The sequence below is a fragment of the Chaetomium tenue genome (genome assembly GCF_020726465.1).
Source record: "Chaetomium tenue strain MPI-SDFR-AT-0079 chromosome Unknown F5144scaffold_3, whole genome shotgun sequence".
NCBI classification, from domain to species: domain Eukaryota; kingdom Fungi; phylum Ascomycota; class Sordariomycetes; order Sordariales; family Chaetomiaceae; genus Chaetomium; species Chaetomium tenue.
This window is the reverse complement of record NW_027117331.1, coordinates 1,644,786-1,664,925: the sequence shown is the minus strand read 5'-3', so window position 1 is coordinate 1,664,925 and position 20,140 is coordinate 1,644,786. Positions and strand designations below refer to the sequence as shown.

At 57.1% G+C, this 20,140-nt stretch overlaps 7 protein-coding genes across 7 annotated transcripts; 4 read left to right on the top strand and 3 right to left on the bottom strand.

The window, feature by feature from the left end:
* Positions 1-248: 248 nt before the first annotated feature.
* F5144DRAFT_567023 (Cdc37 N terminal kinase binding-domain-containing protein) lies at positions 249-2,327 on the top strand. Its single transcript, XM_066788577.1, has 3 exons — positions 249-423; positions 514-1,839; positions 1,915-2,327. The coding sequence occupies exons 1-3, from the start codon at positions 400-402 to the stop codon at positions 2,029-2,031; spliced, it is 1,467 nt and encodes a 488-aa protein (XP_066644590.1). The 5' UTR covers positions 249-399; the 3' UTR covers positions 2,032-2,327.
* A 432-nt stretch (positions 2,328-2,759) lies between these two features.
* On the top strand, positions 2,760-6,177 carry F5144DRAFT_546427 (uncharacterized protein; the record flags this gene model as incomplete). Its single annotated transcript, XM_066787411.1, has 6 exons — positions 2,760-2,805; positions 2,848-2,961; positions 3,055-3,950; positions 4,059-5,311; positions 5,504-6,126; positions 6,158-6,177. 6 exons carry the CDS (start codon positions 2,760-2,762, stop codon positions 6,175-6,177), a joined length of 2,952 nt encoding a protein of 983 aa, XP_066644589.1.
* A 638-nt stretch (positions 6,178-6,815) lies between these two features.
* F5144DRAFT_546426 (glycosyl hydrolase) lies at positions 6,816-8,132 on the bottom strand (the record flags this gene model as incomplete). Its single annotated transcript, XM_066787410.1, has 1 exon — positions 6,816-8,132. One exon carries the CDS (start codon positions 8,130-8,132, stop codon positions 6,816-6,818), a length of 1,317 nt encoding a protein of 438 aa, XP_066644588.1.
* A 411-nt stretch (positions 8,133-8,543) lies between these two features.
* F5144DRAFT_645161 (uncharacterized protein) lies at positions 8,544-10,382 on the bottom strand (the record flags this gene model as incomplete). The annotated part of the gene is made up of 2 exons (XM_066792873.1): positions 8,544-9,842; positions 9,882-10,382. 2 exons carry the CDS (start codon positions 10,380-10,382, stop codon positions 8,895-8,897), a joined length of 1,449 nt encoding a protein of 482 aa, XP_066644587.1. The 3' UTR covers positions 8,544-8,894.
* A 347-nt stretch (positions 10,383-10,729) lies between these two features.
* Positions 10,730-13,106, top strand: F5144DRAFT_567016 (uncharacterized protein). The gene is made up of 3 exons (XM_066788576.1): positions 10,730-12,184; positions 12,264-12,615; positions 12,728-13,106. The coding sequence occupies exons 1-3, from the start codon at positions 11,027-11,029 to the stop codon at positions 12,799-12,801; spliced, it is 1,584 nt and encodes a 527-aa protein (XP_066644586.1). The 5' UTR covers positions 10,730-11,026; the 3' UTR covers positions 12,802-13,106.
* On the bottom strand, positions 13,107-14,889 carry F5144DRAFT_567014 (uncharacterized protein). The gene is made up of 3 exons (XM_066788575.1): positions 14,547-14,889; positions 14,164-14,408; positions 13,107-14,064 (listed from the first exon to the last, which is right to left on the bottom strand). The coding sequence occupies exons 1-3, from the start codon at positions 14,554-14,556 to the stop codon at positions 13,441-13,443; spliced, it is 879 nt and encodes a 292-aa protein (XP_066644585.1). The 5' UTR covers positions 14,557-14,889; the 3' UTR covers positions 13,107-13,440.
* A 132-nt stretch (positions 14,890-15,021) lies between these two features.
* On the top strand, positions 15,022-16,948 carry F5144DRAFT_485972 (chaperonin Cpn60/TCP-1 family; the record flags this gene model as incomplete). Its single annotated transcript, XM_066785521.1, has 4 exons — positions 15,022-15,080; positions 15,249-16,641; positions 16,697-16,870; positions 16,931-16,948. The coding sequence occupies 4 exons, from the start codon at positions 15,022-15,024 to the stop codon at positions 16,946-16,948; spliced, it is 1,644 nt and encodes a 547-aa protein (XP_066644584.1).
* Between the last annotated feature and the right edge of the window lie 3,192 nt (positions 16,949-20,140).

Here is a 20,140-nt window from a genome sequence, read left to right as displayed (position 1 = left end):
TGCTTTGATTTGGATGAATTATACCTGAGGACCTGGGGTGCCTACTGCCTACCTAGCTAGCTCTTTGTTATTACAGTAGGTGCCTAGGTAGTTTTTCAGCGAAGTACACGTGCTACAAGACTGAGACGACATGGTGTGTGTGTTACCCCTATGTTGCATCTCTGTGACCCCTGAAGCTCTGTTTGGGTTGACTGACGTCTTGAGCCCCACTTGAATTGCGATGTGATTCTAGAAGCTACCCCACCATTCACGGCGATTGCTTGGAGGACCAACACCAACAAAACATAGACATTACCTGGCGGCAAACATCATCTGAAGTCTGTAAGCTTTGGCATTGATACTCTTCCACGAACCGACTAATAGATATCGAACATCGCGGGGATACCGCTGACGAGCACCATGCCGGTCGACTACAGCAAATGGGTAAGAAGAGCAGACAAGGATGCCCCGCAGAAGCCCGCCTCTCAGTCTTCTATCCATCGCCAGACATTCAGCTAACTAGCTCCTATTCAGGATGCCCTCGAGCTCAGCGATGACTCGGACATCGAAGTGCATCCCAATGTCGACAAGCGGTCCTTTATCCGCGCGAAACAGAGCCAGATCCACATGGAACGCCAGCAACGGAAGCGTCAGATCGAGACCCTCAAGTACGAACGCATCATCAACGACAGCCTCATCAAGCGCATCTCGTCCCTCCTTGCATCACTAAAGGCTCATGCCTCGGATGCGAAGTCAGGAAACCCGGGGGAGGTGGCCTTTCGCGCCGTCATGGAGTCGGCGGCCGGACTGGACCCCAAGGACGACCAGCCCCCGCCGCGCCCAGAGTCCGTCCACAACGCCGAGGAGCAGCTGCCCTCGTACACCAAGATGATGGCGACGCTCCTGGACCAGGTAAATAAGGCCCTCGACGAGAAGAAGGTTAGCCAGGAAGAAAGATACGACGGGATGGTTGCCGAGATTGGGGAACACCTACAGAAGGTCACTGATCTGCAGGGCGAGCTGATCACGAAGCTCGCCGAGCTCGAAAAGGAGGAGTCGAGCAAGATCACCAGCGAAGGGATCCACACAGGTTTCAACAGCTCCCACGTCAACAAGTCCACCTCCTCCGCCTCCGGCTCGGGAGCCAAGGACTCCTCCAAAGTCGAACTCCTCAACCCGAACTTCACCAACACCAACTCCCTCCCCGCGGCATCCACATCCACCACCACCGCCGACGACGACGAAGAGATCACCGCCTCCCCGCTCGCCCACAAGTTCGCCCTCATCAAGTCCACCCAGTACCGCGAGTCGCTAGCCTTCCTCTCAGAGCACCCCGAGATCCTCACCGAGAAGGAAACCGACGGCCTGCTGATTCTCGCCTTCGACGCGCAGCTGGAGAACCGGTCCGACTACGCGCGCAACTGCGTGCACCAGGCGCTGCTGCTGCAGTACTGCCGCTCGCTGGGCCGCGACGGCGTCGCCCTCTTCTTCAAGCGCATCGCCACGCCGGGCCACCAGGCCCAGGAGGTCTTCCACAAGGACGTCCAGGACACGTACGCCCGCATCCGTACGCGCACCCGTGAGATTGTGCTGCAGCGCGCGAAGGATGAGGCCGAGGGGAAGGACGAGGGCGTCGAGCAGATCCAGCTGCATGCGGTTGAGCCCGGGACGGTTATTAATATTAAGATTCCTGATGCTGAGGCTGCGGATGAGGAGTCCAAGAGGGGGAGGGAGATCTTTGAGGGGTTTACGGCGGATATGAAGAGGGCGTTGGAGACGGGCAAGTTGGAGGAGGTGAATAAGGTGCTGGGGGAGATGAAGGTGGAGGAGGCGGAGGATGTGGTGGGGAAGTTGGGCGATGTGAGTGAATCTTCTTTTTCTCCTTTTTTTTCGAGGGTTTGTTGCCATGAGTTATGCATGCTAACGGTTGGGTAGGCGGGTATCTTGAGCCTTGAGGAAGAGATCATCGATGCCACTACGGAGAAGGGCAAGGAGCAGTGGAAGAAGCTTGAGGAGGAAAACGCGGCCAAGTATGCTGACGACCCGGCGTGAGGGTCCAAGGGTGGGTAAGGGTCCCTATGTTTGTCTAGGATGTCGTTAATATCATCGGCTGTCGGTTACACGGGTTGCTGCGTCGAGTGAGTGTGGTGTCTTTGACCTCTCCATCTGCGTGGTAAGCATCGGAACAAACCTCTACCTACTGTTTTCAAGGTTAAGATAATTCCTACTTTCGAGATTGCTTCATTTCCGTACCTTCCAATCGTTTCTATTATCTGTTGTTTCAAATGGGATGGGTAACTTTTGAAAGTGCCAACATTCGCAACTATCCTCTCCCACCTAGTTCTCACCCCTTCTCATCCGCTCCTTGTCTACGTGCGCTGAGAACGAAGCCCGCTCCACTACAAGCTAATTACAAAACTTCTACAGCTTTACGTATCAGATTTATATGCCAGCTTTATTTCATATCGCATGATAGCCATTCTCTTGCTACCACTCCCGCCACCCTTTTACTCTTTGGGATTACCTTCCTACCCCCAACCTTGAATCCATATCGTTTCTCTTCCCTTCTTACACTTCCTCCTCCCTCTTCTTTTCCATCTTATTTTCTTACGTTACTCTATCGTTCCTTACTACTGACTAATCTCGCAGAACCCGCACTCATAGCCCCGGTTTCCGACTGGCACACTACATGTTTGCTCGCAGAACAAGTGACTGCTAACCTAGGGGAGGACATGCCTCCGCAGCCATTGGCAACTTTTTCGTACAACCATATTCCAGCCATGGAGAATCACACCCATATGGTGACCGACCTCGCCTTTTCCCAAGGTTGGAACTTCGCGGGTGTCACTGCTGACTCAGGGTCTCCAGAATCTGGATCCTCGGCGACAGCTGAAGCCTTGTCCCAACAAGATGCGGACCCAGCTGTTTTGGCAAACCCTCAAGAGACAGTCCCAGAAGTTCTCGTCCCGGACATAGCGGGGAGTGAGGCCAGCAGGGTTAAAGCACCAGCCCAAGTTTCAACCGGTTCGTAACTCGACTTATAAGCAACGGAGAGCCCGACACTGACGGTCTCAGACACCACAGCGGAGACGGCCTTTTTAAAAGACTCTCAAGCCCCCACGCTAGTCAACGATGTGACTTTAGACGAGGACGGCGACTTCTTCGGAGCCATTCGCCGCCACAAGATCCAGAGGGTTGTTCCGTTACAAGGAGCTGTAAAACCAGCTTTATCTATTCCAGCAAGGACTCCCGCAGCCGATACATCACCCAACCCGGCCGGGAACAAACCGCCGGCGGAGCTTCCGCTCCCCAACAACCCGGTAAACAACGGGATAAATCCGGCGACCATTTCACAGGGACCGTTCGGTATTAAAAGAAGTAACTTCCTCCTGAAGTACAACTATTCCGGTAAAAGGCGAGATAACCCAAAAGCCGTCGAGCCAAACACCATCGGTACCCTTCAGAAAAAGTCCGATAAACCTACAGCCAAAGACTCGCGCAAAGTTCCCTCGTCGGGGGTTATCGACCTCACTGGGATCCCAGAGAACCCGGACAGCCCGGATAACCGTCTCGCTCCCTCGAGCCAAAAAGCTAAAAGACGCCACCTTGATGACCACGGCCGCGAGAAGCGGCACAAGTCCCAGCGCTCGTCTTTGGAAAGGCAAAAGGCCAGACGTTTGCTAAAAGATTGGGGCACCTCAGTCTCCCGCTCGTCAGCCTCACGCCGGAGTAAGGGGTCGTCGCAGCATCGACACCGACACCGCCAGAATGAGGGTGCAAAACCTCAGGGTCAGGGTCAGGGACAGCAGGCAAGCAGTCAACAACCATTGCCAACACCCCGCCCGCAGCCCAGTCAACAGCCTTCCAAGCCTCTTCCAGAACCACCCCAGGCAGCTGGGCAACTGTCTCGCCAGGGGCCAGCAGGCCAAACTCCGAGCCCCTTTCTGCAGCCCGATCGAGTGCCTGGCCAGGTAAACAAATCCAACCTAATACCGCGCCAACAACAACCACGTCCCCAACTACCCCAAGGTTCAGCCCAGAGGAGCCAGCAAAGTTCCCTACATACCCAATTTAACCAGCACAACGGCATTAACACGACCAGCCAGGAGAAAGAGCTCATCAACGCCACGAAGAATCGGCAAGCTCAGGCAGCGCCGCGAGCAGCACCGGCCCCGCCGCCAGCACCACCGCCAGCGGCGGCGCCTCCAACACGTCGCCCGCCCCGACCAGCAGCGCCGGCAAACGGCACTAACTTGCCAGCCACCAGCCAGGAAGACGATGTCCAGTTGTTCCGGACATATGCATCCAAGGTGCCCCAAAAAAGGAGCGCCCAACTTGTCTCGGGTCTGCCAAACAGCGGTAACAGGAACTTGGAGCGGAATGCCCACCGCGGCGCAAGCCAAAGAAGCGAACCTCTTGCGCCCCCTCAGCCGACCAACCGTCCATCTCAACTGCGTCCAGCGCCTGTGGCTAACCGCCAGACAGACCAACCTTACATTCCCCCAGGACCGGCAGGGGGGCGGAATCGCCAAATCAGCAATCTAGGCCAGTCGAGGAACATCTTCCAGCCCAAGCCCACGCCCCGTCAATCCCAGTACAACCACCTCCTGGACCAAGTCATGGCTCCGCCTGGCCCTCCCCCCTTTTCTCAGCCATCCTTGAACCATCCCCAGCCGCGAGCTCCTGCATATCTCCCTCCTCACCGCATTCAACGCCAGCGATCTTTCGATGACGACTACCCACAGCCGGCCATCCCACCGCGCGAATCAGTGTCAGCACTCGAAGCGCTAGGCCCAGACCGTACAGTAATCCAATACGTAGTCTACCGCACGCCGCGCTTCACGGTGCCCTCCATCAACACCGACGAGGACGAAGACGAAGACCAAGAACAGCTCATCGAGAAGATAAAGCAGGCCAAAGCCATCCGATGCAGCGAACACCTCTCCCTGCAAACAGCCAACTCCCAGGCCGCCGCGTACCAAGACCGGCCGCGCAAGGGCGTCGTGGGGAAGAGCTGGGCCATGGTCACCGCCGACTCATCCCCATCTCTCACCACCACCACCACCACCTCCACCACCTCCCCGCCCAACCCAAACCTACCCCAACCCCCCCGAGAACAACCCCAACCCACCCCGCAAGACCCCCCCCTCCTCTACACCGGCCGGGTGACCTATCTCGCCAACGCCATGCAACTCTTCTGGGTTGCCACCGAGACACGGGACCTGGGTGGCGCGGTCATGGCGGGGGTGGCGGCGCGGGACATGGGACGGGCGGGCGGGTACTCGAATCTGAGGGTGGATCGGGCGGGGGTGCAGGTTTATACGAGGAGGAGGTATGATGTTTGGTCGAGGGTTTATTTTGATTCGGGTGGTGGGGGTGGTGGTGAGGGGGGGAGGGGGCAGAGGGTTGTTTTTGAGTGTGGTGGGGAGGAGGAGGGTGAGGGTGGTAGGGGTGAGGAGGGTAAAGGGGAGGGTGAAGGGGAAAGGGATAGGGAGGGGAGCGGCGGGGAAAACTTACTGGACAGTGCTGGAGAGGAGACAGGGGATGAGGATGGAGGCGAGGCCGGTGATGGCGAGGAAGCTGGGAATGGGGAGGACAGCCCCCGCGGAAACGAGAACGAAAAGGGGGTCGAATCTGATGAGCCCGGTGCAGCTGGAACTGGCGGCAGCAATGGAGGTCATGACAATACAACTGAATCAGCGACCATCCTCCCCAGTCCCAGCACCGGGCCGGAACCGAACGCCCAAAATCCCGCGGTCGGCACAACGCAAAAGGGGCACCAACAGCGGAACCAAGCTGAAGCCGAAAGCGACAGCGATACCTCAGACGACAGCGACGATGAAGCCGAGAACAACGCCACCACCAACCTCCCCCCCCCTCCACCCCCCAACCCTCCTACCCCCCCGCACCCCCTCGCCAACCTACACACCACCACCACGCTCCACACCACCCACACCACCCTCCCCTCCGCCAACCGCGCCGCCCTCACCACCTTCCTCCGCCTCGCGCGCCCCACCAACCGCGCCATCGAAGACCACCACCACTACCGCTACGAAGTCGAGCCCGACATGACGGCGCGTTTTGCCGAGGCCGGGTTGGGTGATGAGGGTTGCACGGCCGCGGCGGAGCTGGAGTGGGATCCGCCGTGTGAGCGGCCGTATCGGTGGGGGTTTTGCAGGCTGGTGGTGGAGGTGGTGAGCAGTGAGTTGAGGGGGCCGGTGGATTTGGGGGATTTGGTTGTTGAGGAGGGGGAGGGGGGTGGTCAAGGGGGGGTTGAGGGTGGAGGAGATGGAGGTGGGGGCGAGGATGGGGATGGGGTGGGAGGGCGTGGAGAGGGTGATGATGCTGGGGGTGAAGGGGAGGATGGGGGTGGGGAGGGGGAGGTTGAGGTGGGAGGTCGGAAAGTGGCGATGGGAATGCCGAGTCTGGTGGAGGAGGAGTCGGAGGGGGAGGTTAGCGAAGAGGATTGAGTGAGGCGGTGGGGATAGGGTGGTGGACTATTGTTGGGTTCATTCGATCATTCGAATCCCGTATAACGGGCAAAACGGATTTTGGGAATGGGGGATTGAGGCGTGCGAGATGAGACTAGTAGCCGACTACTGGCAGAATCAACCATCACCCGAGGTTTGCAGTGAAGAGCAGGGCCTTGCAAGTGAAAAGGGGGGGTTCAGTTGAATTGCGATATGCCCTAGGACCACATCACAACGCATACTAGTCAAATATCATCCTTCCCAATCACACGCCCCCAAAGCAGATATTCTTTCTGTTTTCCAGGTATTCTTGGTCTTCCAGATTCATTACTACCTAGCTAACATAGCCCAGTGCCAGGACAGGCTTCACGCGGCCTGCTTGAACTGCCACCAGTCAAAGTTGTAGTTGCTGCCAGAAAACTTAAAGAACAGATCCTGCTTGCCCGAGGCGCCAGTAACAGGGCACGAGACCGTCTTCCACGTCTGCGCGCCGCCCGTGGCATCCACAGCGCACGTCGCAATCACGGTACCGGACTGGCTGCCCACGCGGAGCTCAATCTTGCCACCACCGGAGGCGGCAGCTAGACGAAGATCCACAGACGCGGCCCCCGAGCCAAAGTCGACGCCCTTGACCTTGATGTAGTCGCCGTTGCTGATCGAGGTCACGTAGATGCCGCCGTCGCTCTTGGCGGCAGTGGTCAGGCCGGACGAGAAGGCGATGGTCTCGGCCTCGACCTGCTGGTAGGGGTTCAGCGCTTCGATCTGCGGCGCGCCGGCGTCCGTCATGACCATCTTGGGGATGCTGCCGTCCGAGCCGTAGGAGAACTTCTCGACGCACACGGAGCGCGAGTAGGTGCCCCCGCCGGGGAGCGCGCCGTTGTGGTAGAAGAAGTACGAGCCGCCCTTGTAGTCGATGATGCCGGCGTGGTTGGTGAACGACTTGCCCTGCGGCGCCATGATCTGGCCCTTGGAGGCCCAGGGCCCGGTCGGTTTTGAGCTTGTCGCGTACTTGATGTCCTCGTTGGAGCCGCCGAAGCTGGAGTAGGTGAGGTACCAGGTGCTGTTGCGCTTGTGGAGCCAGGGGCCCTCGATGAAGTTCTCGACCGAGGTGCTGACCAGGCCGCCACTGTACGACAGCATATCCTTGTTCAGCTTGACGTAGTAGGCGCCAGAGTGGCCCCAATACATGTACGCCTGGCCGTCCTCGTCGATCCAGACGGTCGGATCGATACCTCCATTGGCCAGCAGCTCCTTGCCCAAGGCATCCTTGTACGGCCCCGTGATCTTGTCGCTTACGCCGATACCAATGGCATACCCCCCGCTGTTTTTCGTCACGGGCACGTAGTAGAAGAACTTGCCGTCCCGCTCGATGACCTGGCCCGCCCACGCGTCTGCCCTGGCCCAGCTGAACGTCTTGAGGCTCATTATGACGCCCCAGTCTCTCCAGTTGACCATGTCTGTCGACGAGTAGAGCCGCCAGTCTCTCATATCGTAGTTCGTTGCACCGTTCTCGTCATGGCCCGTGAACAGCCAGACCGTGTTGTTCCACACGTACGGTGCCGGGTCGGTGGAATAAAGGGTCTGGATGATGGGGTTGTCAGCCCGCGCCACATGGACGCTGCCGCCGAGGAGCACGCCTGCGACGGCGATGCCCCTGAGCATCGACTGGGTAGGGCCGAACATGGTGAGAGTATGCTGGCCGTGAGGTGGCTCTGAAAATCCGGCGAGCTTGGACTTGTGCGCCTAACAGCGGGCAGCTGATATCGCTCCCCATGTTCTCTGCCTGGGAGCAGCCCTGTACTTATATATTCTCGTGGTGATAGTCCATCAAGCTCTCGACCACCCTGGCGATGAGCGGTATCATCTAAACGAATGGATCCTCCGGATTGGAGCGCGAAGCATCTTTCTCCGAATGGGTCATCGGATTGGAGCGCGAGAACTACGTGCCGAAACAATTACCAGCCCAGGTACCGCCACAGAGGATTGGTTGGGTAAATTGGATCTGCGTACCAGGTACCCAGATACGCGATCGTGGTCGACTTCTTGGACATCTTAGCCGGGACTTCAATAGCACGGAAAATGTAACTCGCATACCTGGGTATAAACGAGAGGGCTAGCCGGAGATATCGCGCCGTGGTTTCGTAATGCCTTGTTGCGGAAAGAGAGAAGCCTGTGTTTCCATGTCATTGGCGCGCAAATACCACGATGCTGGATATACCGGTCAATAATAATCAGTCCTCAGGGCGGCAGCACAAGAACGTGGGAGGACGGAATATTTATAACTAATTAACCTCTCAATATGTTGTAAGTCTCGAGAAAGTTTACCCACGAGTCGAAGTCTGGCGGAAGGTCTGTGACATTCACATAAAGACATATCTGGTCCATAGTGACATTGTGACATGGCTTCTCAACTCTGGTGACCATCTTGCCAACCATCCGGTGCTGTCATTCTGGGGAACCTGAGCCAGTCCTCCCCTCCCAGTAAACTCTTGAAAACTGGAAACGATCACGCAGCTGGGAGTTAAAGGCGACGGCCATACGGACGTCACTTGGCATGATCTTGGTGCGCTCATCGTCTTGGTGCGAACGCATGTTAGCCCGTTCCAACACCTCGGTAAGCATGTAGGCCACCGCCCTTGTAATCCCTGCGACGCATTCGTCCTCAAACACAGCAGACGCGCCTGCAGATCGAGACAGAAATGATGCGATCCGGCTGCCCACGTAGGCACTGTCGAAGTTGGGTATTGGCCGAGCGTCTGGCTGCCTGAAATGGCGGTGGCACCAAACATCCAACAGCCCGGTTTCTCCCTCCGGAGTATGTCGAGGGAATAGCAGTTCGGCGGCGGCAGAGACCCCACGGTTGGCCATGCTCGGGATGACGCTGCGTTGGAGATAGCTCAAGACCATCTCGTTCACAACATCATACAATGACTCTGCCCAAGGCTCAATAAATTCGCCAATCTCTCCTTCCATACGAAGATAGCTGAGGTCACGTCCATGGACAAACAGTTTCAGCTCTTCGGCATCCCGATACACGCGGATTGCATCGATCTCCTGTGCCCTCAAGACGTGGTCGCTCTGGCGGTAGGGTCCAAGACAGTCAGCCCATGGCGGACGCGATACACCACTATCCTCGGGTACTCGAGATAACTCGCGAAGTGTCCCTAGTCCGGAGAAGTCGAAGCCCTCTCGTAGCTTGCGCTCAAACCTCTCCTCTTGGGTCACTTCCTTCCTCAAAGTCCGTTCAAGGCCGTCGAAAGCGGTCCGGGTGAAGTAAGTGTTTGTGGTGAAGAAGAGAAACGAACGAGCTGCGTCATGATCGTCATCGAAACCAAAGCGGCCAAACAAATATTCCCCGTTAGGAACATGAAGCCACGCACCGCCCTCAAGCCACTACCTCTCTCTGGAACGGCGATCCTTCCATCGGTCTACTGCAGGCTTGGCCACACTGAGGTCGACGAGACCTACTGATGCAAATAACTCCTCGTTGATTTCCTCAGGCTCCATGACCTCCTGCGACCGTGAATCGTAATACCCCCAATCGTAGCGGTTGATAACGAAGACGCCTTCTGCGGCGGTCTTGTCGTCATTGAAACTGCTCCCGCTATCGTCTTCGTAAGGGGAACCAGAAACACGGAGGATCTTGTCGACTTCTTTCTCGGGATCGACGTCGGAGTGGGCGAGAAACCATGCCGCTACTTTTTTGGTGTTCAGGTCTATGAGTCGAAAGCCATTCCATATCCCGTTCCTCGCAGTAATATTGTATTCAATACGGTGTACCTGGACGGTCCCAGATAGTTGGGGTCGATGCGCGGGAATCCCTTCAGATTGAACGGGCACCGATGCGCCGTTCCAGATGTTGTGCAGTTCACCGAAGCAAAGGCATCCCGAGTTCACAGCTAAGGTGTTGTAAACCTTTGGAGAGCCGGTCATCGTAAAGGCTACCTACGCAGCGTGATTATGGTTCATGGTTTATGGTTGAGGATCGATGTTTGGAGAAGGCATCACATCCCATGTATTCACTGTTTTCAGCACATTCCCCGCCTTTCGATCTCGTGTTCGTCGTTTAGGCAGGTGAGAACCGAATCGGGAAACCAATGCTTGGAATCGAGAAGCGCATCTGTGCAATGTGCAACGGCTCAACGGCCAAGCCAAGGAATGAAACTAGTGGGGCAAGAGCGCTGAAAAAAGGTCCCAACTCGGCTTGGATTGGCGCTATCCCCGCTGGTGGAGACGCCTAGATTTGGGACTGTTGCTCTGTTTGAGGAGGGCCCAGACGTCATCAAGCAACCGTTGAAACGCAAAACAATCCAGGCCGATTGAACTCGACCAACCAATCCGCCAACCACATCAATTGACACCGACAATACAGAAACGAACAGCCATACCACATTGGCATTTATATGACATGGTAGCGCATTAACTAGGTATTCACAGAGTTCGTGTTCTGTCGTTTTCCTCCGTTGGACCTGAGAAAAGGGCCGAGACGTGTGTTTCACGGTTTCACGGTTTCACCACCAGCCCGAGGTTAAGGTTATCTACCACTCAGCCGTTACCCGTCGCCGTCACCCCTCAACATGGCCGACGATCCTGCCTCCGAACACACGCCTCTCCTCCCGACGGCCGACACCCCATCCCCCGAATCTTCAAGGCCGCCGAGGCCGCCGAGAACAGTCACCTTCAACCCGAACCCCGTTAGCAAGACAATCGAGCCGGATGCCGCGTACCAACAGCATGCCCGTGGGAATGCGCCGCAGCCGTATCGCCCGCCCACCTCCCCAGCCAGTATCAGTGGGCTAGGCGGTGGCCCGCCCATGTTTTCTGCCTTGAACAACAGACTCCTCCGCCGCAACAGCCATGGCGGCGTCCCGAGTGGGCACCCCGGCGGCCTGCCACTAGTCACCGCTGCCGCCGGGTTGCCCAAGATTGGCCCGCAGCGCAGCACCAAGAACGCCCAGAAACTCAAGCTCCTACCGACCCCCGAACCAGAAGGAGACAGTGACGAGGAGAGCGGTCGTGATGTCTACTCGCAGTACACCCGCATCAAGGATCCAACTGCCCGCCGCGACGCCGCCCGCCTAGGGAAAGCAGACCGCGACAAGTTACCGCGGGTTACTGCGTACAGCACGGCGAATAGGTACCAGATGGACGGCCTACTACACTTCATGAAGGGCAGAGGAAAAGGGAGGGGAGCGAACCCCAAGCTGATCGACGAGTGCATCTACACGCCGTATAGCTACAGCTCTAAGCAGGTGCAGAACGCACGGCAAGCGAACTTCCTCGAGGTCCAGTCGAACCCAGAAAGGCGGCACTCGACAGGCAACGTGCACGATATCCCCAGCGAATCCAGCCACTCCACCATCGGCAACGGCCTCCCCCAACCTCACGACCCCACCGATGATATCCTCGTCCAGGAAATCCCGGAAGAAGAAGCCGTGGTCGACGAGTTTGTCGAATTCGACGTCCACGTGCACACCCCCGAGGTGTTCCTCTTCGAATACGGCGTGGTGGTAATATGGGGCATGTCGGCAGCCCAAGAGCAGCGCTTCCTCAAAGAGCTGTCCAAATTCGAGGTCGAGAAGCTCGCCCCCGACGATGTCGAGACGGAAAAGTTCAACTTCTACTACACCCACGAGTACCAGGCCCGCATCTACAACGACTTCATCACGCTCCGTGACAAGGGCAACTACATGACCAAGTTAGCCATTTCCCACGCCCTCGCGCAGAGTGTCAAGGTCAGCGACCCCCCCTTTTCTTTTCTACCTTTCCACCTCCTCTTATCTTGACAAAACAACAAACTCACACACACTCCAGACCTCCCTCTTCGAAGAGCTCATCGCCTCGACCATCGACACGTGCAAGAACATCCCCGCGCAGCTGGCGCTGACGGGCAAGATCGCGCTGTCCCGGTCCGAGATCAACATGCAGATCGGCGAGCTCTTCATCCTGCGCATCGGCGTGCACCTCAACGGCTCCGTGCTCGACACCCCGGAGCTCTTCTGGGTCGAGCCCCAGCTCGAGCCCGTCTACCAGGCCGTCCGCAGCTATCTCGAGATGGACCAGCGCGTGGGGCTGTTGACGGAGAGATTGGATGTCATTGCGGATTTGTTGGCGGTGCTGAAGGAGCAGTTGAGTCATGGCCATGGGGAGAAGTTGGAGTGGATTGGTATGTTTTTCTTCCTCTCTTTTTCTCTTTTTTCTCCTACTTCTCCTTCTTCCCTCCCTCCCCCCTATTCTCAGCTATGAATAAGAAATCTATTGTGCTAACTCCCGCCTAGTAATCATCCTAATTGCGGCCGAGATCGTAGTCGCTCTAGTAAATATTGCCGTTGATCTGTGGGTGGGAATCTGAGGTGTTGGCTTTTTAGGCGTGCATCCTTTGGGGCTGGGCGGCAAGGCGGTTTCCTTGCCGTTCCTCATCCCTTGGAGCATCCCATCGCACCCGTGGCGTGGCGTACATAATCTTTTCTCGGAGTTCCGGTCGTTCACCTGGCGTTGGTTCGGAAGATAATTGTTTTGGAGCGGCGAGCAGATCAGTCCAGCAGCGTCAACTTACATGTGTACATACCTGTATTTCTACATGCGCATACTTTGTGGATAGACCAGTGCTTCACGGCTTGTATCCGTGTTGAATAGGAAAACTTAGAATTGGGGTACCTTTCTTTATAGCGAGCACCAGAGCACCAATGTAGCGATGCGGATCCAAACACCCCAATGTATAATTACTTCGTGGAAGTTCACCCTCTTAGCAGAAAACGGACGACCAAGTCCGTTGAGCCACACACGCCTTGCCCCAATAACCCATCCATCCCAATCCACCCTGAAACCAGTCTGAAAGAAATACTGTTACAAACAAAGCTAACAAAAAAACGTTATCTCGCTCCCATCGCGGTTGCTGACCCCCGCAAAACGCAAATGGCCGGCGCTTATTCTGGTGCTAGGTGGACAGCCGAGGGTGGGGAGCCGGGATATCGAAATCATCCGAGGAACCCTACTCCTCGGGCCTCTCTCCTTGCGTCTCCTGGTCTGTGTCGTAATTCGTCATCTCGACATCCTCCTGTTGTGGCGGCTGCTGTGCTTCCTGTCCTTCTCCCGCCTCGGCGGCGGCCTGGTCCGACTCGGTCGACTCGGCCTTGTCGTTGCCCTCGTCCGCCGCTGCCTTGGCGCTGGCTGCGGCTGCGGCTTCCTTCTCCTTGGCCGCGTCGTACACGTCCTTGTCCTTCTCGTAATCGGCCATCCGGCGGTCGGCGCGTGCCTTGTACTCGTCGCGCTGGCTCTCGGGCAGCTCCTTCCAGCTGCTGGAAAGCTCCTCCTCCACGCTGTCGCCTTCCTTGGCCTTCTCTTTGAGGGAGGGCCTAGTGTCTTCGCAGTACAGGTCGAATGCGCTACCGGGTTTCTTGGGTGCGCCCTTGTGCACGCCGTTGGTTTTGCCCCCTTCGCCCTGCTGCGCGGCCGAGTAGGCGTCCGAGCTGGGCGAGTGGACGAGCAGGTTTTGACTTATAAACGTGGTCGAGCCGGGGGTGGCAGCGTTGATCGACGATGGGGCTTCGAGGTTGGCGGGAAACGCGGAAGGCTTGCGATGGCCACGCTTGATGCGCAAAGGCTTTTCCTTGGGCTATGATGGCGAAGAGGTTGGTGTCAATGATTGTTGCCGGAGCGGGAGGGGGCGTGGTTGGCGATCGCCCGAGACTTAGTTTTCCGGCTGGGGACTTACTGTCGGTGGTGGGCTCGGGCTGCCGTCTGAGTCCTCCACGTTCGCGCTCGTTCGCTTTACTAGCTGCTCGAGCAGGAAGGCTCGCTCTAATCGCATCTTCTCGACCTGTCGTTTGAGACGGGCGAGGCGCAGCCTGGCGGCATCATTGGCTTCCTCCACCTCGCTAGTGCGCTGCTTAAGTTGGATGCATTTTCGGCGGTAGGCTTCCTCTACCGAGGGGGGGAGCGCGGGCGGGACGGACGTCGCTGGGGTGAGAAATATCGCAGTTAGTAAGGTATACAACACATGAGTGATTGACACGAGGGCCATAAAACGCGAGTGCGGTAACACCTCAATCGATGCCATCCGCACAGTCGTAGCAAGAAACCACCGCTTCAACGTACCAGGCGCCATATCTGTCGAGGATTGGACTGCAGTGATGTGCTGCGTGGGCTGGGGATAGAATAATATCTAGATATTAGGGCCCGGAAAGAGCTGAAATCGCGTGATGGCGTACGCGAGGGTTTGGGGTTGAAAAAAGTTGATGCAATTGAGCTCAGGGTCCCAATTCGAGGTAACTTGGAAGTTTGGAGTCGAGATGGCAACAAGGCTGACACGCGCAAACCCGCTCTCCCCTGTGCTCTCCAGTGGAACCTGACAACCTAGGGAGCCACTCTTTGTTTCTGGAGGTCTGGGGTTCCCATTGGGCTTGGTATTGCGGGGCCAAGGCTGCCGTGTGTGTTGACTTCGATTTGCTTCAACTTTTTTTATGGATCTCCAGAGTGGGCAGCAGCGGGAAGCTTCAGTTGCCACAGGTTGACTCGAAACGGCGACACCTCCGCCGAACTACTCCACGAGCACCTCAAAAACACCGCCAAAATGTCGTTGAATATTCCCAACGCGCCAAATGCCGGCTTGTTCAAGCAAGGATACAGCAGGTAAGTAGCAGTGTTCTCTTGATGGTTCTTTTCTGTACCTGCCATTATCTACCCCGCCATGGCAAACGCCCCCATGCCCTGAGATTGCCAGGCCCGGTCTTGGGGTGCCTGCCTCCATCAAAACGCCGTGCTATCAAGTACTGACAAGCTCCCGTTCGCTCATTATAGCTATGATTCCGAAGATGGTGCTGTCCTGCGCAACATCGATGCCTGCCGGGCCATCTCGTCGACGGTCCAGACATCGCTAGGACCCTACGGCCGCAACAAGATCGTCATCAACCACCTGCAGAAAATGATCCTGACCTCTGACGCCGCTACGATCCTACGCGAGCTCGATGTCGTTCACCCCGCCGCCAAGCTACTCGTCATGGCTAGCCAGCAGCAAGAGTCTGAGATGGGCGACGCAACGAATTTCGTCATCGTCCTTGCTGGCGAACTGCTTAAGAAGGCCGAGGATCTATTACGCATGGGGTTGAAGGCATCCGACATCGTCACCGGCTACGAGCGCGCACAAAAAATCGCCCTTGAGATGCTCGAGGAGCTCGAGGTCGACAAGGTGGAGGACCTGCAGTCTCAGGAGGAGATCAGCAAGGCCATAAAGACCGTCATCGCCAGCAAGCAGAACGGAAACGAAGAGTTCCTGGCCAACCTGGTTGCCGAGGCTGTGCTGTCGGTGCTGCCCAAAAACCCGGCCAACTTCAACGTGGACAACATCCGCGTCGTCAAGATTATGGGTGGCAGCCTAGAGCAGAGCCGCGTCGTCAGGGGCATGGTGTTCCCCAAGGAACCCAACGGGTCCGTGAAGAAGGCCAAGAAGGCCAAGGTCGGCGTGTTCACCTGCCCGATTGATATCAGCCAGACGGAGACCAAGGGCACCGTCTTATTACACAACGCCAAGGAGATGCTCGAGTTCACCAAGGGTGAGGAGGAGCGTCTCGAAGCCGCCATCAAGGAGTTGCACGACGTCGGCCTGCGTGTCGTCGTCGCTGGCTCCACCGTCGGCGAGCTAGCCATGCACTACCTCAACCGCTACGGCATCCTAACCATCAAGATTCTCAGCAAGTTCGAGTTGAGGCGGGTATGCAGGGTCGTCGGCGCCACACCGCTCGCCCGCTTGGGCGCTCCCATGCCCGACGAGATGGGCCACATCGACGTGGTCGAGACCGAGGAGATTGGTGGCGACCGTGTGACCGTTTTCAGGCAGGAAGACGATGCCACGAGGACAGCAACGCTCGTCCTCCGCGGCGCGACGCAGAACCACCTGGACGACATTGAGCGGGCCGTCGACGACGGCGTCAACGTCATCAAGGCCATCACCAAGGACCCCCGGCTCGTGCCCGGCGCCGGCGCGACAGAGATCGAGCTCGTCGAGAGGATACAAGCTATCGGCGACAAGACGCAGGGGTTGGCGCAGTACTCCATCAAGAAGTTCGGCGAGGCCTTCGAGGTCGTGCCGCGGACCCTTGCCGAGAGCGCCGGTCTCGACGCGACCGAGGTTCTCAGCCGGCTGTACGCCGCCCACCAAAAACAAGATGGCTGGTCTACGGGTGTTGATATTGAGGTGCGTGACTAGCAGTCGCCAGACATGGGATTTTACTAAATTTCTGTCTATTTAGAACCAAGATAGCACCGGCACGCTGGACGCCGAGGAAGAAGGCATCCTGGACCTGCTAGTTAGCAAGCAGTGGGCTATCAAGCTCGCCACTGAGGCCGCTCGGACCGTCCTCTCTGTCGACCAGATCATCGTTGCCCGGCAAGCCGGTGGGCCGAAGCCCCCTGGACCCAACGCCGTGAGTTTGCCCGTCCCCTCTTTGAGCGATGCATGTTGCTAACCCGTGTGTCTCGGACAGAACTGGGATGAGGACTGAGCTTGACGAGTGCGAGTAGGGGGAGTGTTTGCCTGTCTGGTGCTTGTCTCGGGAAATGGGAAATGGGGCAGGCTTGGATTTGGATTCGGGCCGAGGCGAGTCTGGTGTTGGTGCTTGTCTAGACCTCTACCTATCTTGTCGGTGCAAACCTCCGCTTGACCTTGGTTTTGCTCGTGCAATCGGTGATATTGTTTGTCCATGTCTCACCCCGTATCGATAACAAAACTGTCGGGCATGTTGACACCAGCGATACCTCAAAGGGTGCCGCGTGGTGGCGCACTGGTCGCTGAATACTTGCGCCGAGGTGATTCCCGAGTTTCTTTCGACTCGATACAGTAGTATGCCACGTTTTCCAACCTCATGGGCTCGATCATTGAATAGCACATCATCTCCATTCTAATTGCCCATTCAAACGCCTTCCCCATCTCCCATGGCGGCAGAACCCTTCTTACCCGTTTCGCATTCTCAACAACCCCTCCTCCGCGCATCTCCCTTTCCCCGCTCGCTTTGTCCTCGTCCATGTCTGAGATAGAGGGAGGCTGAGACTCGGGTAGGGTGTGTGTCTTGGCGGTGTCATTGCGCAACGAGGTTACTCGCTTACTCGCTTACCGGTCGGCCTAGTTATTTAGTCACTGTAGTCGTCCTGTCATCGTCTGTGGTTGTGACATCTCAATTCGATAACTCGATGGCGGGATGCACGGGCGTTGGATGGTGTCTCAAACTGGCAAGTTTCGCCTCTTCCCCTCCAATGGGGGCCTTGAGTGACGATGGTGGTGGTGCTATGGCTTCGCGGAGGGGTTATCCTCCCGCTTCACGCAGGAGACTACTGGATGTTGCACACATAGGTGAATGGCCAAGAGACGATAGCCCATTAGGTGGGCGGGCGGGCCATCCATGGCTCTCCTACCTCCGCGCCCTTTCTGTCTCCGTTCTTCCGCGCCATCGCCACGGTGCTTTGACCTACCCACCACCCATGAGAGGGTGTGCAGGCGGATTCTTCTCTATGTGGTCCTTGGGCGGGCGAGTCACTAGTTACGCACCGCGTTCCATCCATACCAACCCCAGCCTGGTGGCTTAGTCTTACTGCGTTCGCTACCGCCTGGGCGCATGGGCCGATGCTGTGCGTGCCCGTAACGGTCATAGGCAACTACGGAAGGGGCATCGTCGTCTTCGTGGCGATTGCCTGCTTGGGCTTGGCCCACTTGTTTGTGGTGGTTGGATTGCTACTCGTGGCTCTTGCCTAACCACTTTGAGAGTTTGTTTGTGGGCATCGTTGCCTCCTGTGGATGACCTGGGTGGATTTCGTTGGTATCAATGGTAAAACCCCCCGAGAAGTTGGCCATGTGGTGTTTGTTTTGTTGCTGTTCGCCACAAATATGGGCGCCATGACTCGATAATGGCCCGACGTTGCTCATGGTTTGACTGACTGCCATCGTCCTGTCCTGTCCCAGCGGTATTTGTTTGACATGTCTGCCTTGCCCTCTTACTTGAGATCAACGAAACCCCATTCGCCCAGACCGGAAGCGGTGTAGTCTCCACGCGAAACCATCCTCATGTTCAACACACAGACATCTGGGCACACCGTCACGAGGCGGCGCGTTAACCCGTTCCAGCCTAGAGTGGAGATCTTGAAGGCCGGCATTCGCTGGCGCATCCCGCACTTGCAGGAAGGCGGCGACATGCCGAGCAACTGCACATCGTCGAATACGTTCTGATGACCTTGGTTGTCCTTCGCAAGCTTGCTCGCATGTGGCAAGTGTGTAGTGGTGAACCCGCTGGGATGGGTCAAAGTAACCTGCCACGCCCACTGACCGCCATGCTTCATGCTTCTGCAGGCTGGGTGTGCCGCCTGGCTGGTGTGATAGCTCTGAGTGCATATCGCGGGGGGGCCCGGCGGCCGGCGGCCGGGCGACTGCGTGCGCACCAACATGCCAAGAGAAGAAAGATGAATGGCCCCCCTGTTGAGGACCTCACAAACCAAACGCCTTTGCCCGGCAGGCTGGGGACTGCTTCTTTGCTGTTTGTTTCAACACGAAGCGGCAGGAGACCCGCTGAGAGTCCTGCATTCGGCCACCGTTGTGGATGAGTCAATGGCAACCGAAGGACACGGTGACAATGGGAGGGATTGGTTCGGCAGTCAGCCCGGGGCCAGCGGCATCTGTAGCCGATCCGAATGATTGAACCTAGCGATTAAACCGGCCGTTAAGATGCCCCTGAGAGTACCGTGGCAGCGGTGCTTTTGGTTGCGCGATGCCGAGCCTGCCCCATGGCGATCCCTTTGGACGATCCTGATGACGGATATTCAGATTTGCTGAGATTGACTGCTGACTGGGGCAATTGACATGTGTGTCAGGTCCTTGGGTTCCCACCTGCTCGGGGCCGACTACATCCCGACCTCGCCGACATAGGTACGGGCAAACAAAACGCTGGAGCTCTCGTAGTAATTGTTCTTGCGTAGTACCTGTCCGTTTTTGAAGGTTCAAAATGACTACCAAATGCAATGCGAAACCCGGGTTGATGATGTTTGGTCAGTGCTGGTGCTGTGCTGAAACGGAAACGGGTAAGGTGCGGGGGAATAGGTGGTTCAATTTCTGGGGCCTGAGGGTTGGGTTATTTCTCTCTCTCTGTGCACGGATCCCGACGCATTTGCAGCGTTACAACGGCCTTTCTCTGCAGGAGCGCTGCTGCTGCACTGCAACTCGAAAATCCCCGTCGCGGTGCCATCCTGTTGCTTCTCGACAGTGGCTCGTTGCATCCTGCTCGGTGACTCGACCAGGCGAGGCCTCAACTTCTGGCCTGTGGAGGCTCGCTTCAAATCCGAGCGGTGAGTTTGCGTCCTTGTCTTTGCAGACTCTGGGAGAGAAAACGGAGCATCCCGGACGGAGTTCATACAGATCAAGCATGTAACTCGGTAGCTAACAAGCCCCGAGAGAGCGTTCTGTCACCATGTCTACACAGTACACGCAAATTCCCGGGCAATCGATGGTGGGGAAGAATGTTTCAACGGTTCTGCTGGATGTGAGACGGAATTGAGCGCCGTCATTGGTCGATCTTGACTGGGCAGACCCGAAGTCGCGGATCAGCTTCCGTGCGGGATTCCGGTCGATGCTGAAACGAATGCTTGACCGTCCTTATTTTGGAAGGCTGAAGCAAGCTAGAGACATGTGCAAGGTCATCGTTTCAAGCAGAACC

What these genes read in the sequence shown, in the direction of transcription:
- F5144DRAFT_567023 (XM_066788577.1), top strand. Translation starts at nt 400, where the DNA reads ATGCCGGTCGACTACAGCAAATGG. An exon ending in CGGTCGACTACAGCAAATGG is followed by an intron (nt 424 to 513) that starts GTAAGAAGAGCA and finishes GCTCCTATTCAG; the next exon opens with GATGCCCTCGAGCTCAGCGA. An exon ending in TGGTGGGGAAGTTGGGCGAT is followed by an intron (nt 1,840 to 1,914) that starts GTGAGTGAATCT and finishes ACGGTTGGGTAG; the next exon opens with GCGGGTATCTTGAGCCTTGA.
- F5144DRAFT_567014 (XM_066788575.1), bottom strand. An exon ending in GCCCGAGCCCACCACCGACA is followed by an intron (nt 14,065 to 14,163) that starts GTAAGTCCCCAG and finishes TCGCCATCATAG; the next exon opens with CCCAAGGAAAAGCCTTTGCG.
- F5144DRAFT_567016 (XM_066788576.1), top strand. Translation starts at nt 11,027, where the DNA reads ATGGCCGACGATCCTGCCTCCGAACACACGCCTCTCCTCCCGACGGCC. An exon ending in CCCTCGCGCAGAGTGTCAAG is followed by an intron (nt 12,185 to 12,263) that starts GTCAGCGACCCC and finishes CACACACTCCAG; the next exon opens with ACCTCCCTCTTCGAAGAGCT. An exon ending in GGAGAAGTTGGAGTGGATTG is followed by an intron (nt 12,616 to 12,727) that starts GTATGTTTTTCT and finishes ACTCCCGCCTAG; the next exon opens with TAATCATCCTAATTGCGGCC.